At 53.1% G+C, this 16,219-nt stretch overlaps 1 protein-coding gene across 2 annotated transcripts; it reads right to left on the bottom strand.

Annotated features, from left to right (window-relative positions):
- Window positions 1–9,572: 9,572 nt before the first annotated feature.
- LOC117310969 (cathelicidin-4-like) lies at window positions 9,573–15,877 on the bottom strand. Of its 2 annotated transcripts, XM_033850476.2 has the most exons (5): window positions 14,616–15,877; window positions 14,190–14,276; window positions 10,627–10,734; window positions 10,412–10,483; window positions 9,573–9,809 (listed from the first exon to the last, which is right to left on the bottom strand). In XM_033850476.2, exons 1-5 carry the CDS (start codon window positions 14,868–14,870, stop codon window positions 9,699–9,701), a joined length of 633 nt encoding a protein of 210 aa, XP_033706367.1. In that variant the 5' UTR covers window positions 14,871–15,877; the 3' UTR covers window positions 9,573–9,698. The 2 variants fall into 2 exon arrangements, with proteins under 2 accessions (XP_033706367.1, XP_033706366.1); XM_033850475.1 differs by lacking the exons at window positions 14,190–14,276; window positions 14,616–15,877 and adding an exon at window positions 11,370–12,820.
- Between the last annotated feature and the right edge of the window lie 342 nt (window positions 15,878–16,219).

The following is a 16,219-nucleotide window of genomic DNA, read 5'->3' as shown; positions in this document are numbered from 1 at the left end:
AAAAATGCAGGAGCAAAGAAAAGCAGTCAAACAGAACAAAAACAATAAATAGTTTAGTCAGGAGCAAAGACAAAGAATTTAGTTCCCTCTCAAGGCTACAGATAATGTTCTGAGCCACATCCTGTGAGCTGTTATAGATACTGAAACCCCACACCAGGTGGAAGAAGTTAACTACATCATGCCCAGACTGTAGACATGACAGAAGCTGCCACAACGAGAACTGGCCTCAAGGAAATGGGAAAAAACCGACCCTGGAATTGAAGATTAACTGTACTTAAAACAATCAAGATGACGCTGGTCAGACCGCCACATGAGCAATTTCAAGATGACCGTCAGGGCTGACGGTACTGTTTCCGCATGTAGCCCTCCCCGTCTATAAAAGATCTTGTCCACTGATTGTCAGTGGCGGGGAATCGGCGTTTGGACACCCTCCAAACCTCCCCACCCTCCCTACCTTACCAGCATCCGAAATAAAGCCAACTTTCCTTTCCACCAACCTTGCCTCATTATTGGCTCTCGAGCGGTGAACAGCCAGACCTCACTTTCGGTTACATCACAGTGGTCGTCCCCTCACCTGACTGGGCTCCATCTTTCCCCATCCTACACCCAAATAATATCTTTGAATCTTTTCACCACTACCACAGAGCCCCACTCAGCCAGTTAGCCACAGTCTCAACTGAGAGGAGAAGGAGTTTCTTAGAGGATTCCACGCTGAAGCTGGCGGCGGCCAGGACAAAGGGCCTGTTGTACTCCGGCAGTGGGCTCCAAGGAGGACCACAAGGCCTTCTGCCAAGATCCGGATAGCTGCAGTTCAAGCCTTGCCTGCAGGGCCTATATGCGTATACGCAAGGTCACTAGGGTAGAGCCATTGCCCTACAATACCATACCCCAAATTTTCACATAACCAACTGAATTTTTTGAGAGACATAGGCTGCCCCCTCACATACTCAAATTAATTGTACTGAAGGGCTGTGGACCCAAGTGTCTTCTGTGTCTTAGGCAACATCAGACGAGAGTGACCATGACGGACTCCCAGGAGGATGATCAGGCCCGTTGGAGCACAGACTGGCCAGGCTCCCACCTGGAGCCAAATCAGCTAAATGTATTACTATTAACCCAGATGCAGCAAGTTGGCAACTGCATATACCCCACCTCTAAAGCCAGCGGAAGTCTAGGGCAAGGCACTCTTTATCACCACAAGAGAGAATTTAGACTAGTTTGTGTGTTGTGGGTGAGTATAGGCCACACTTCCACATACTAAGTAGCAGCAAGCCCAGCAGGAGGTCTTGCTCCTGTGGGGTCAGAATCCCACAAGCATTTAAACTTACAACAGTTACTATAGTCTGTGCAAAATATATAAAAGAGTTCAAAATTTCATGATGAGGCTTAAAAAAGTCATATCAGTATCCAGAAGGTTTGTTCTGTCCTGTTTGGTGGAGGCTGTTCACTCCTGGGGGCAGCAGTTGCGGGAAGGTTTCCAAGAGTCCTTAGATCAAGACTCTTCATTGGCCGTTGATCAAGCTGAGGATGAGAGTAGCAGTCTGGGTGAAAGTGGCCAGACGCCCTGCTGACAAAAGCTGAGAGAGAGGTGAATGGTGCCTCCTCCCACCCTTGACGCTGTGAGTCGAAGGCCTTCTATTCCCATCACCAGGGTAGTTACTCTCTTCACAACCAAGTGATCGAACGACCAGTCCCTCAGCGATCACTGGTCCCGTCTCCAGTCCTCCCCTTGTCTCACCGGCACCACGTGCCCAGACTCCTCCCTACGTGCCCAGCAACTTTTCATCCTTATACTCCTTGACCCATCATAGAACATCTCTCTCTGCCCTGACAGGGGGTCTACACCAGCAGGACCACCTTAGGGGCTGTCACCTCATGTTCGTGATCGTTATCGTCACTGTCCCTCCTGCCCTTCCAGCAGCAGGGCAGGCAGCACAATGAGCACTAGGGTAATCTCACCCACCACAAGGCTCTTCTGGGCAACTTGCAAATTCCAGTACTAGGAGCTTCCAGGGGTGCATGGGAAGAAGAAAAGTGGGGTGAGAAAGATTACTCATGTGGTTGGAGAGTCTTCCAGATTGTGTGGGCCTCCTCCCTCATTTCCAAGGCTCATAATTAAACATTCTATGTAACTAGAAGGTGGTCTTCCAGGGAATCGTCCCATTTAGAGCTCAAGATGCCTTCCTTAAGTGTGTGCTCCGCTGGGAGGTGAGCCTTGGTGTCCACTTATCCTTTCAGGGTTCCCTGTCAGAGTCCATTCCATCTCCCAATGGCACCGACTGCTTGGAAATGAGACAGGGCATTAAAGGTCCGGGGAGCGATCTGGGTAACTCTGCACTGCCGGTAGTTCTTACTGTAAGGCAGTGCCATTGTGGATTGGATGTATTTTGTGAATCCAGGTGTGAAACATAGACCATCTGAGAGTCCTGGAATACTATATGCCACGTATGCTGTGCAGATGGGGATGGCATCGCTGGTTATTGCCCTGGAGTTCCCTTTGTCACTCAGCTGTGGAGCTGGTGGTCAGCCACACTGGCCAGGCTTCCTTGGCCTCAGGTGCTGGCATCGCTAGGCCTTATTTTGAGTTTGATGCTGAAGGTAGATGGATCACCATTCCCTGTGTGATGGTGTATCCACATGATATGGGTCCCCACCTGGGCAGTGCAGATTTGATTCACTTGTTGATTCCATTGATGTTATCCTTGAATGGCCGTTTTCCATGGGCATCTGCAGGAGTCATGAACAGGGGTTGTGGGTGCTGAGCAAAGCATTATGTTTTGCCATAATGTTTATCCCCACAAAGATTGGGACTTGACTGTTCAGTTGTCCCACAGCCAGGCACCTGACCACACTGTCAGTTCATGGTGTACTGCCCATGAATCAGTGAAAAATGTAACAAGGTGGATTTTGGGGGATGTCTTCCAGGGTGGCTACACAGCCCACAGCTCCACCCACTGAGTGGAGCACCCTTGTTCATGCACAGGTATAAACAGGTACCTTGGAGGCTGAACAGCTGCATGTGGTGCAGCCCACACACCTGCCTTTAACTTAGCTGATCCATCCAGGAACAGGAACAGGCATCTTCGGGAAATGGGTGAGCTAAAGATATGAGGCTATAATCCAGATGTGTCAGTGATTACATTATGTAAGTAGCCCTGTGTTAACCAGGTTTTCTACTTTCTGTTTCTGATGTTTTCACATCCCCTCCCAGGGTTAGCAGATGCCTAGAGACAGCAGACTCTCTCCCTCAGCTCGCTTTTCACATGCAAACTGACCAGCACCCCACCCCACCCTCTCTGCTGCTGGGACTCTAACCCCCTGTCCTAATCACCCAGGGTCAGGCATCAACAACTTGGGCAGCCCCTACACCCCAGCCCCAGCTCACTGAAATTACTCAAGCTAGCCGATCCTAAACCTGGTCAGCCTCACCCTCAAGCCTCGTCCATTCCTTCCCTGGAGAACATCACACGGGCTTCTCCGCAGTGCCCCGCCCTGGCTCTCTGCTTGTCACTGTCCTCTCCTGTGGGCCAGCACGACCCACTCCTCCCCACGGGAACTGTGAGCAGCAAACTCGCTCTGCACCAGCGATGGCTCCACAGCTGAATAAGACCCAAACCCTGGGGACATAGGAACCACTGAGAGAGACAGAGACAGAGAGGGAGGAAGAGAGAGGGAGGGAAGAGAAAGAGAGAAAACAATTTAGGCAAAATGTAGGTGACCCTGGGAATAGAGAATATGAAAGTTTTTTTTGTACATTTTCTACTTTTCTGTAAATTATTACCACTGAAATGTTTTTGAATTTTTTAAAGTTACAACACTGAGGGATTGCATAAGCATTACATTCCTTTTATTTGTAAACTGCTTCTACTCTTCGGTCTAATTCTTGCCCCTAAGACCTTGTTATAGTTGCACGCTTCTCTTGGAAATAATGAGCCAATAAAACATTATTTCCTTTTATGTTGCTTAAGACATATTTTAACCAATATTAATCTAATTTTTGCAAATTAAACAGAATAAATAAAATTTCCATTTACATAAATGTACACAAACACACTGCCACAAACACCCACACAACCACACTGACACTATACCCCTACACTCACATATAAACCTGCACATGCCCACTCACAACACCCGTGCACACATGAATGCCCAGCCATACATACACATACACACCCCTGAATTACATACACACACAAACACTTTTATACACTCCTCATACACACACATCCACACACACATTTTAGAAATCCCCATACACGACTCTACTGATATATCCCACACAGAAGAAACATCCCACACTCAAAATCCCCACAAACCCACACACACCCAGACACACATCCCACATACACATTTCAGACACACCCTGACACCTACACATATACCCACAAACTCACACCAACATTCATTCTATACAACTTCGCATACACACAAACTACACTCAAACCCACACACACACTCTCACACACCTAGGAACACAACATACCGATACTCTCACAAACACACTGCACAACACTTCCAACAACATACATACACCTTGACATTTTAACACCAACGATCCAACCCCCATCCACACACACACACAGAACACAGAAACATTTTTGAGAATAAAAGGAGGCAAAAGCCTATGGAAATGTTCCAGATTAAAGGAGGCAAATGAGACCTGACAGCTTCCTGACACACCTGACCCTAGGCAGGAACCTGTAACGCAGGTGAGAAACTCTGTAAAGCACATGATTATATCATCTGACATATAGGAAAAAGTACTGTATCCATGTAATGTATAGACTTGATAATTGCTCTGTAGTTATATAAGAGGCTACCCCTAATCATAAGAAATACAAATAGAATTCTATGAGGCTAAGGAAGCCAGCTCTATCTACCACCTTAGCTTTAGATAACTTCTCTGTTTTGGTTTCCTTCTCTGTGACAGCACGGAATAAGTCTATGTTCTAAGTAACAGTTAGTTCTCCGTTTACCAACAATAAGTAATGTTGCCAGTGCCTTCGAAGAGTGGAGAGTCTAGTTTCACAAAATCTCATTCAATAGAGCTGAGATTCAAAAGAATCACGAATAGAAGATCGAGTCCCCAGGGGAACCCCAGCTGCTAGCCTGCTGCCTGCCAAGACACCAGGGCAGAAAAAACCGCAGGCAGTTCCCCTTGGAGGTTTCCATGAGCCCTCAAGCTTTCCCTGCAGTACCCACAGATGGCCAGCGGGGGCGATCTCAGAGCAACACCTTCAAGTTACTAGTCGCCCTAGGCAGCAGCAGCATTTACTTCCCTGCCAGGGCACCTGCGCTGCTACCAGAAAAACCACCTCCCTAGGACCACTCATCCATTGGGTACAGTAGGCACTGTACCTACGGGACCATGATACTTCTAGGGACCCACAAAAATATTTTAATTTTAATTCCTTTAAGAACAGAATATTAACATGACTATAATAGCAATGAATATATAACATTATATCTAGCCACGATTGTATTCAACTATGTACGAATGCAGTTATAAAATGTAATTTTTAATACTTTTCTGTGGATGAATGGGTCCACGAAGGTGAAAGTGCCTAGGGCCCATGAAAGTGACAATGTAGCCCTCTGTCTCCCCTGCCAGCTTCCTGTCCTGCTCTGGCTGAGGTGACACAGAGGCAGAGTGACACACAGGAGAACAGGGGGCTGCAAGTAGGACCCCAGGGACCAGGGCAGCCCTGACCCTCGGGCTGAGGCTAGAGAGACCATGGGGGCTGAGGGACGAGACTTTTGGGCTCTGACTGGCAGGGGCATGCCGAGTCAGAGCACAGGCAGTCTGGAGGGTACCCCGCCCTACTGTGCCAGCTGCTACCTTCTAATGGCCACATGGGAAAGGCTAGTGCACAAGGGCCAGTTCGGTGCCCTCAGGGAAGTCCACTGTGTGCATGGGCTGCATTTAACTCATCTCCTCCTGCTCTGATGGGGATTCCAAGTGTCTCTCTGGGTCCCTGCACTGACAGACGAGTCGGCACTGTGCCCTGAGACTAACACACTCTAACTATTGTCTCCTGACTCTCTCACCCTCTGAGATTCACATTTGGCCCCTATGAGGTCCTTGAACTTCCTTCTCTACCTAAATGACAGACCAACCCCTTAAAGGAGGTAATGTTGTTCCCAATTACAGATAGAGAGACAGAGGCCCAGAAAGATCAATTCTCCTGCTCAGGGCCACACGGCAGGAGAGCAATTCCTTTCAGACATCTAGACCCCTCAGAATTCTCTCCCTCTGCCCCACTGAGGCTGACCTGGAGTCCCCTGTCCCGTCTCGGGAGCCCCCAAACTAACTCCTGAGACCTCACTGGTGGGGCTCAAGGGCAGGGTCCACAAGGACCTTGCCTGATTACAGCCCAGATTCCCTCCTTGGCACAGCAGGGGTCTGGGGGATGGAGAAGCCCCTCCTTGTCCTCACTCATTCCCTCCCTCTTCCTTACCTCTTGCTCTCCTCCACTCGCTGTGTTTGGCTTCTGTGCTGCCCCCCACTGAAGTTAGTGGCCTTCACATCTGCACAAACAATAGGAAAATATTAGGAGTCATCTCCCTGGGCCTCGTGGGCTCCTGTCCTACTCTGGCCACTTTGTAAAATCCTCAATGCCCCTTGGCTTACAGCACCACGCCCACCCCACTCCCCTCCTGCACCACCACCCTGGACGCCTCGGGCTCTTCTCTCTTCTCTCCACATCAGGCCCCGCGCCTGACCCACCTGGGCCGAGTGGGTGAACTCTGCACAGCTCCACCACCATCACAGGCCACGTTCCCTAGAAGCAGGGCCTCAGCTGGGAAGTGAGAGGCATCTGATTTATTGAGGAGTGTTGTCTGGAGGAGGGAGGCGGAGGGGAGCAGGATAGGGCAGAGGAAGGAGCTGAGCAGGGACGTGCTCTACCCTGAGACGAGCTTCAGCCTCACCCACAAACGCCTGGAACCCCTGCTTTAGGACTGACTGAGGCGGGGGCTGGGCTTTGATGTCCCCTCATAGTCAGTCCCCATCCACAGGCTGAGGGCAGAGGGGACACAACCCCCCAGGCATCTCCTGGGAGGCTGTGAAGGCAGCTGTGAAGGGGGCACCTGTGAGCCATTAGCATCCATATTGCACATTTCAAACAGATGGGGGACGGGGTGGGGTGGGGGGGCAGCCGCCCAGTGAGGGGGATCTGGGCAGGGCGCTCACAGCACCTACTGCCCAGTGCCCCGCCCAGGGACCAGCATCCCCCTGGCACCTAAGAGCCAACCTGGTAAAGACTGAACTTTCATCTCCCCCCACCCGCATCGCATACCTACACCAGGACACTGACCAGACCGTGACCATGCTCTCTGGAAGCTCCCCACGCCCCCGCTGCATTGTCCAGCCTGTCAGGGAATCAACCTGCTTCATCCTGTCTGCAGTCACTCCATCCCAGTCAGCCCTGCACTCTGCCAGCCTCTTGGGCAACCCTCCTTCCATTCTCTCTCCCCTCCTCTGTTGGCTACTGCCCTGGCCTGATGCTCAAAGCCATTTATGGAAGGGTCTGATACTTGTTCTTTCACGGGTAAGGGGCCCAGTGGTCACACAGCAGACACTCTCACCAGCCAATCACTTAGAAAGCACTGACAAGGCCTGCAGACCTCCCTGCCAGGGACCACTTTGGCTCCCTGGTCAAGGGTGGAGATGAAAACAATGTAAGCATCCAACCCTTTCCACTATCAGTGGTCACATATGCATGTTGAGGGCCTCATCATGGCAAGGCACATCTGGCCAACTCCGATGTAAAATATGAAAGGACAAGGCAGGGCTGAGGATAGAAAAGTGTTGCCATGGTAGCAGGATGGGCAGTCATGGGAGGAAATTGGAAACAGATGTGATCAGCACAGACCCATATCATCCTGATGAGTGATCCCTCTCTCAGGTTGGGCAGGGATGTGCCAGCTGCGATAGGCCTGACATGTAGCATTTGCTGATTTCCATGGTGTAAGTACTTCCATCAAGGCCGATTTCAAGCTACCAAGAGTTTAACAACCAGCTCGGAAAATCCTGACCATTTAACAACTGGCTCTGGCAAGCCTGTATCCTCTGGCACAGACACAACACAGCCCCCTGGGTGTCCTCTGCAAGGATTCCTTCCTCAGCTTGGGTTGATGTAGAGTGAGAAGCATGAGGTTCCTCTAACCTGCCTGAGATCAGCCCCACCTGCTCACCAAGAGGAGACAAGCCTGACAGGTAACAAAGTAAGTGCTCTGTGAGATCCTGTCCTCTGTCCCTCTCAGAGAGGGGAGTCTGTGTCTTGGTACAGGTTGGCCCACAAGCAGACCTAAGACAAGCATTTAGTGGAAGTAGTTTGTTTGGGAGGTGATTCCAGAAAGCACCAGCACGAGTGTAGAGAAGGAGACAGGGCAGGACCTGAGTCAGAAGAGGACGTGTCAATGAACAGGTCACAGAAGTGGGCGACAGGGGCTCAAGCCAACTGGGGACCTCAGGAGGAGGTGTGACATGTCTGGGAGTGGACCCCCCAAGGAGTGAGGAAGAGGAGGTATTTTTCCACTGAGTCCCCCCAATGGTTGGTTGAGGTTGCTCCCTGCGTTCAGAATCCCCAGTGTTTCCAGTCCGCCCCAGAGCAAAGGTCAGCTAGAGAATGGGGAGGGGGCAGGATGTGCATAGTGTCTGAAACACCCAGGCACACAGAGATGTGACCCATGCGTCACTCTGTGTGTCTTTCACATTCATGCAGAGCTCTTCACCCTGATGAACAGGATTCTTCTTTTTTATTTAATTTAATTTAATTTATTTTTTTATACAGCAGGTTCTTATTAGTTATCTATTTTATACATATTAGTGTATATATGTCAATCCCAATCTCCCAGTTCATCCTACCACCACGACCACAACCCTCTCCCGCCACTTTGCCCCTTGGTGTCCATAGGTTTGTTCTCTACATCTCAGGATGCTCCTTTTTAATGCTGCATATTTTTGTAGCAGGTAGTTCCCTAAACACAAGCCCACCACTGAAATCTCAGACCCAGCTAAAGAAACAGTGATGTGTTCAATGCCAGAGGAAAAGCCAGGAGGAGTAGGATTTTCCAGACTTCAGATTGTCAAGGAGAAATGGAACACTATGGGCATTGTACCTGTAGGCTTAGCCCTAAGACTGAACTGCGTCTCTGTGAGTGTTTAACAAACGTCTGGCCCCTCCGGAGTCACCTCCATGTGAGCAGGGACAGCATCCTCACCAGCACTGCACACAGAGCAGGTCTCCTTAAGTCCTTACTCAGTGTTGGAGGAGGAGGGCAGAGGTGTGTGAAGGGCACGAGAGCGACCCGAGAATGGAGACGCTGTTGGCCCTGCTGCCTCTCCCCATGTCCTCCTGGAAGGAACAGGGGCCTCACCCACGACTGTGTTTACAGGAGTGATCTCTCTCTCTCTCTCTCTCTCTCTCTCTCTCTCTCTCTCTCTCTCTCTCTCTCACACACACACACACACACACACACACACACACACAGAGGAGGCATCCCAGAGGTAAGGACTTGGTCCCAATAAGTGGTAAGAACGAGAAAATTGAAATTGAAGCCTGGAGGAAGTTATTTTCACAAGAATTTATTTTTCACCGTCCAGAAGTCTGAACCAGAACTTATCAGACCCTCAGGACTCTTCTCTGGGCTCAGGGTTCACCAAAAGCCCTTAATGGCAATCCTTCACCGTTTTATGGAATACGTGGAATACGTGGAATGGGGAAAGGTGGCGGGAACCTCGGACGGCGCCCTGGCCGTGGCAAATATGGAGGCCGGAAACGAATTCTCCTGACACTCTGAAGCTGTGAACCACAATGAAATTTATTTCTTTTGTGACTAGGCAGGGGTCAGGACGAGAAACCTCCCTCCCCACATGAACAACCCCCTAACGGACACACCAGGAGCACTGGGCCCTGTTCAGCCTTAAGCTGTGACCTTTGGAGCATGTGGATGAATCCCTACAGCCACAGACGTATGGGGAAACTGGGGTCCACAGATGGCAAGGGGATTCCCAGGGTCACAAGCCTATCCCAGCAAAGCTAGACGGGAGTAGGGGCTGAAAGCACATTACTCCAGTCAGTGCCTCTCAGAATTCAGAAGTCAAAATCCCCTGGAGGCCTTGTGAAAATACAAATGGCTGGGCCCCAGCCCAGAGTCTGATTCAGGAGGTCTGAGTGGGGCCTGGGAATCTGCCTTTCTGTCAAGTTCCCGGGTGGGACCCCACTTAGAGAACCACTGCTCTAAGGGATGGCAAAGCCAGTCCTGGAGGCCTGGGGCTCAGGTGAGGGAGGGGCCAGGTAGAAGGGCCTTTCTCTGCCCTCGAAGGGGCAACGGGTAATTGGTCCAAAGGATGTTCCACAACCCACCCCATTATCAGCTCCATAACACAGAAGGGGCCACTCACCTCATTACACTTTATGTCAAATTGGTCCTTGGACTGGTCCAGGGTGACTGTCCCCACACACTGTTTCACCAGCTGGAAGGGGAGACTCGAGGTCAAACTGGAACCCCCCGGACCATCACCTCCCAAACTCAGCACAGGGGCTGGAAATATTCCCGGAAGCCCCCTGTTTACATCCCTGGGAAGCATCCTCCAGTGCCCCCAGCCCCCAGCCTCACCCCATTCTCCTTGAAGTCACACTGCTCCGGGGGCTGCTGGGTCGTCCTGAGGCACACGGTCTCCTTCACCGTGAAGCTCACAGGCTTCGGGGTGTCCAGGTCCTGATCCTGGTCAAGGATCAAAGTAAGGAGACTGGGCCCGGGCTCATGCTTCCTTCTCTGATCTGTCTCCCTGCCCCCACCTAGACGGCAGCCTCTCCAGCCCCTCCTGTGTGCCTGGGACCTGGCATGGTGCTGGGTGCACAGGGGAAGGGGACGGAGCCCACTCCTGGCCTCGTGGGCACACAGAGAGCCGGAGGGGACGTCAGACCAGCTCTGATGAGACCACCTGCACCTCTGACGGGCTGAGGGAAGTCAGGGGCTGCCTGCAGGGGGAGATCCTGTCACCGGAACCTCTAGGCCCAGCAGAGCCCTCCGAGTAGGGAACAAAGAAGTGCAGAGCGGACTCAAAACAGGGTAGTCACATCTCAGAGCCAGTGACCACCCTCTATCCCTGGAGCTCCCAGAAGGCCCTTAAGCCTGAACAGGGTGTACAGGGCGCCTATTCCCACAGCAGAGATGCTAAGGCAGGAAGCCTCATGCTGGGAGGGGACCCAGCTCTGGGAAGGTTTCCTGGAAGAGGTGGGAGCCCACCTAGAGGGAGAAGTCCCTTCCTGACAGGAGGTACAGCCTGAGCAGAGGGGGTGACAGCGTGGCCAGGGCTGGCGGGAGACAGCCCCCTCCCCAGGGTCCTCCTGACTCACGGCCTTGGGAGGCAGGTCCAGCTCCAGGAGGCGGTAGAGATTAGCTTCTGAGGACCGCTCGTTGAGCTGATCCACAGCATGAAGCACAGCTTCCCTGTAGCTGAGGGTCTGGGCACTGGCCGAGGGCACCACTAGTCCCAGCAGCAGTAGCCACAGTGACCACCGCCCCAGGGCGAGGCTGGCCCTCTGAGTCTCCATGGTCCCCAAGTCGGCCTCCTCCCAGCACGCAGGACCCTCCTTTATGCCCCTCCTGGGCCTGATGCAATGGCCCAACCACGCGTCTTCCTGACCTGCCCCATCCCTGATCTCCTCCCCGGCTGTGAGCTGGACTTGCCTCAGCCCCTGCTGTTGCCTCACGGGGTTGTTGGGCAGTGGGAGCGGGAAGCCTCCTGTGGAAGGTGAAGAAATGGTTTCTCCATCTCCCTGACAACATCTTGGCCTCTCCTGGGGCCCATGGGGAGTGTCATAGGCAGGGTTGCTCAAGAGCATTGAGTCCTCCAGGAGAGGGAAGACCAGGCTCTGTCTTACGTCCCCTCTGCCTCCACACTCTGGTCTCCTCAGGAATAGGGTAAAGGAGTGTATTCAGCACTCAATCTCCTCCTCTAGGCACTGTCTGGCACAGAGTAGTCATCAGTTAATGTTGATGAGTGGATGACTGTACCAGCTCCTTCTAGAGCCTTACACACCTAGCTAAACCCTAGACAGACAGTCAACCCCACACCATCTTGTCTTTTGGGCCCAGCCCTCAGCCTGTCAGGGGCTTGGCTCCCTCTGTCTCCTGTCCTGGATTCATCCTCACTGTTTTCTCGGTTAAATAGTTCTCCACGGGTCCCCACCAGACATGGCCTGCCCCCCTGACCCCTCCTCAACCAAGCATGGGAGGGGTCATCTGCACTGGGACCCCAATTCAGTGCCGCCTCTCACACTCAAGGCCACTGCAGACTGGCCAGTCCTCACTGGATCCAAATTCACACTCAAGCCTTGTCTTCAACTATACGGACTCTAGAGACACGTCTGTCCTCCTGAAATGGCCCTTGACCGATTGTCCCCTGCTGCCACTCTCCTGGGTGCCCTCCTGCCTCCCCCGTGGCTCCTGCTCAGTCTCCTCCAAGGACCCTCCTCCTAAGAGGCAGGGCTGGCACAGGTGCATCCGGGCTGCTTCTCCTCCCAGTCCTCACACATTCCTGGGGACACCCCTTCTCAAGATACCAGTTATCAGGGACACACATCACTGGTCTGTATCTCTGAGCTCAAGACTCCCATGAGTGCCCCTGGTAGTCCGCACTGAGCTGTTGGCTGCCGTTGGCTGGGTGCCGCCGCAGGAGCCCTGAGCTGAAAGCCTGGGAGCCCCACCTGCTCCTTCTTCCTCCTGAGGACACTCCCTCTGGCCTCCCACCAGCCCAGCCCAGCTCCTACCACCGTCTTCTCTCAAGTGTAGCCACAGCCTCCACACTCCACCTTCTCTGGTTCCAGGCTCTCCCCAGACCACCGTCCGCCCTCCACACCATTGTCTAGGGGCTCAGGCCAAGCACTGATTGGGCCATTTCCCCCGCTGCCTTGAGGCAGGGGCATCGGGGTCTGGGTCTGGATGCTCCCTGCTGTCCTCAGCCCCTGCCCTGCAGGCCTCAGGTGTCAGGCTGCCCCATCCACCGCAGTCACTCAGACAGCGCTGAGCCCCTGCTCTTCCCTATCTCTGCGCCTGGTCCCTCTGCTTGCCCTGCCCTTCCGCCTGGGGAAGGCTTCCCTGACCTCCATCCAGTAATGGTACCTCCTCCTCTTGGCTCCCACAGCCTCAGGAAGTCTCTTCTGATTTGACCCCAGGTGGCTCCCTGTCCAGTGCTGTGGATGAGACACCAGGCTGGGGGGTCAGTGTGGGAGTTGGTGAGAACACAGCCGGAAAGGTCATGGGCCAAAGCAATAGAGGGGCCACAGGCCAAGAAGGAGATTCTTGTACAGTTTTCTGGAGGAATAACCATGTGGTTGTGAGGCCTGGGGTAGCTCCTGGACTCAGCCGGCCTGTGGGACTCTTGGGGGCATGGCCAGGGCACCTCAGAAGGTGGCAACCGGGAAGGATGGCGCTGGTTGCGCACTCAGCCTTGGAGAAGGAAGGAGAGGTGGGCTTCTGTGCAACCTGGTTTCACAGTCCAGGTGTTGCCCCAGTGGCCTCTTGGTCAAGCTGTGTCCTTTCCCCAAGTCAAGGGAGGAAAAGAAGGTGATCACAGTAGAAAATAATTAGCAATACACATGGTTACTGGCTATTAGGTAACGCTGAAATCCTCCCTGTGCTTTCCTGCCTCTGAAACTTTGCATTTGCTCACTCTTCTGACTGAAGTCCCCTTCCCCATCCTCCCTGGATCCTGTGTAGGTCCATAGACTGCAACTCCCTTGGTGGGGGCCTGCCTTCCATGCCTCCAGTCTGGCTCTCCTGGCTTAGTCCTTACAGCCTGTCAGAGCGGAGGTCTTCTCGGGAGACAAACCACAGCCCTTGTCCCCAGGTGGGTTTACCCCTGACTCCACATCTGGTCCTTGAGAAATCCTCATGCACCTTTCACCCCAACAAACTCAGGTATGAGGCCTGATCCTGCAGCGCCCCTCTCCTTTGCTCCTCCCAGCCATCCTTCCTGTCATGAGACTCTGGGCAGGAAGGGGAACTGGACCTCAGGCTGCTGTGGCCCCAGACGTTGGGGAACACCCACCAGCTCCCTGAGTTGTCCAGTTCATGGGGAAAATGAAACCTACAGGTTAAATCACTCAAATAAGGATCTACCATCCAGGAAACAGGAGATGCAAGACTTGGACCAAATGCCCCGACTCACCCACCATGCTGGTCGTCTCACAGGGACCAGGGGAGGGAATTCGGCCCTCCCTCCTGCCCTCTGCAGTGAGTAGGGAAGGCAGCCACGGCTGCTGTGAGGGTGAAGACTTGGGTCAGGGCTGAGTGTCAGGACCCTCTCTCTGCTCCGGGTCAGCGTCTTCCTTCCCACTTCCCACTTCATGTGAAGCAAGGAGCTGCAGCAGGTTATATCCCCCTGGAAAGCCCTCAGCCCAGCTGGGGTTTCCCAGGCCTGGGGTTTGGTGAAGGAGGCCAGCTGGCAGGAGGGCAGTGCCACCCCTCTCTGGGGGTGGGTACATAAAACCAAACAGAGGCTGCACCCGCCACACTGTAGCCAGAATACTTGGTGGCATCAGGGCGACCGTGCTGCTGCTGCTGCTGCTGCTGCAGAGCCAAGCTTGAGGCCAACCTACCTCCCTGTCCAAGGACCTCAGCCTGCGCCAGGCTCCGGCTCCGGATCTCACCACCAGCCACGACAACAAACATCCAACCAGCTCCTCTCCGCAGCATCTGGGGCTGTGTGATAAGGTGAGCTGGGCCCGGGTGGAGGCTGAGTGGGAGGGTGCCTGAGCTTTGCAGAAGAGGGCCATGCTCACAGCCAGCCCCAGACATGTAGCAGATTGGTGGGCATGGGTACCATTCCTGTGAGTGTGTTTTACTGGGGACATGGGTGTAGAGATGACAGTTGGGGGCCGAGGCCAGTTCTATCCCCAGAGGGTGACAGAGGGTGCTCTCTCCCCAGAGCCTGGGGACTCTGGATGCCTCGGGCACATCTGAGAAGGCACATCCTCCCTCATTCTTCTACCAGGACAAAGACCTGCAAACCCCCAGGATCTCAGGGTCTGCCTCCTGGAGACCACGAGCTTCGGCAAGAAGTGGGCTGAGCCTATAAAGACATCAACCTCCAGGAGGCTCGAGTAAGACAGGGCACTTCACACGAGGCCCACACACCCCTCCACCTTTCCTGGGTGCCTACGTGGTCCCTCCCCACAGACTGGCATGTCCTAGTGGAGGTCTTAAGTCTGCTCGTGGATGCCCTGGGAAGGTAGAAACAGCCCCTCCAGAGGCTCCACCCAGGTTCTGGCGTTTAGTACGCGCTTTTGGAAGTAAAGAGAGAAGGGACCAACTCCTGGGGAGAGGGATGGACTGGAGATCAGAACACAATTTCCTTTGATTCCATTTCTTCAGCCCTACCTTTCTCGTGATCCCAGATCCAACTCAATAGATCCAGGTGGCACCTGCTTTTCTTATTTCCAAAAAGTAATTTGGAAGCCAACAAATATTAAACCAAAAAAGAAAAAGAAAACAAAAAAAAACAAAACAAAAGAAAGTAATCTGGAGATTTTAAAGGCACCTTTCTGACTGCTCACTATCAGTTAAGAACCACTGATCATGGCTCCAGCAACAACCCCTCGCCCTTCGGAGAACTTCCTTTCAGATATAGAGCTCGATTAAAACAACACACAAGGGAAGAGCCTGGGGAGGTGGGATTGTAGATTGGATGGGGATGGAGACTAGGAGGGCTGTTGGGTGGCAAGACTTTGGGTGGGCTAGAGCTGTGTTTGGTGAGAGCCATGCTGTGTTGGTGTGAAACCCTGGCTATGAAGTGGACATGAGACAGATCCCCCTGCTGTCCCTGAAGCTGGTGAAGCAAGGGGCTCCCTATATGGCTCCCTGCCATGATGGTCACCTGTGTGCCCATGGGCAACCTCATCGAAGTGAGTTTTCTTCCAGTGGCACCACTGAGTGGGGTGCCTGGGGTCCATCCAGTCACCAAAGCAACAACCCTAACAGTAATCCTTGGGATGGTCATGGAAACCACACTGTGGGGGGAGCCTGGGGCCCCTTGTGTCCTGTCCCTCCTCACAGCCTCCCATGGACATGCTGTCTGTGGAGACCTGAGTCCAAGGATGTGACCTGTGTGTCTGGTCCTTCAGGGTACAAAGGGCTCCTGTACATCCACCTCCTCTGAACTCACAGCACTCTAGTCAGGTAAGCAGGGCTTACCACCAGTCTC

This window comes from Tursiops truncatus, unplaced genomic scaffold (genome assembly GCF_011762595.2).
Source record: "Tursiops truncatus isolate mTurTru1 unplaced genomic scaffold, mTurTru1.mat.Y mat_scaffold_759_arrow_ctg1, whole genome shotgun sequence".
In the NCBI taxonomy this organism is placed as follows: domain Eukaryota; kingdom Metazoa; phylum Chordata; class Mammalia; order Artiodactyla; family Delphinidae; genus Tursiops; species Tursiops truncatus.
This window is presented reverse-complemented; position numbering and strand designations above follow the sequence as displayed.

Bases quoted from the DNA above. Each gene is read 5' to 3' on its own strand.
- LOC117310969 (XM_033850475.1), bottom strand. From the start codon at position 11,858: ATGCTCTTGAGCAACCCTGCCTATGACACTCCCCATGGGCCCCAGGAG. The intron at 10,735-11,369 runs GTGAGTCAGGAG...ATCCTTGACCAG, and splicing joins TGGACCTGCCTCCCAAGGCC to GATCAGGACCTGGACACCCC. The intron at 10,484-10,626 runs GTGAGGCTGGGG...CTCCCCTTCCAG, and splicing joins GTGACTTCAAGGAGAATGGG to CTGGTGAAACAGTGTGTGGG.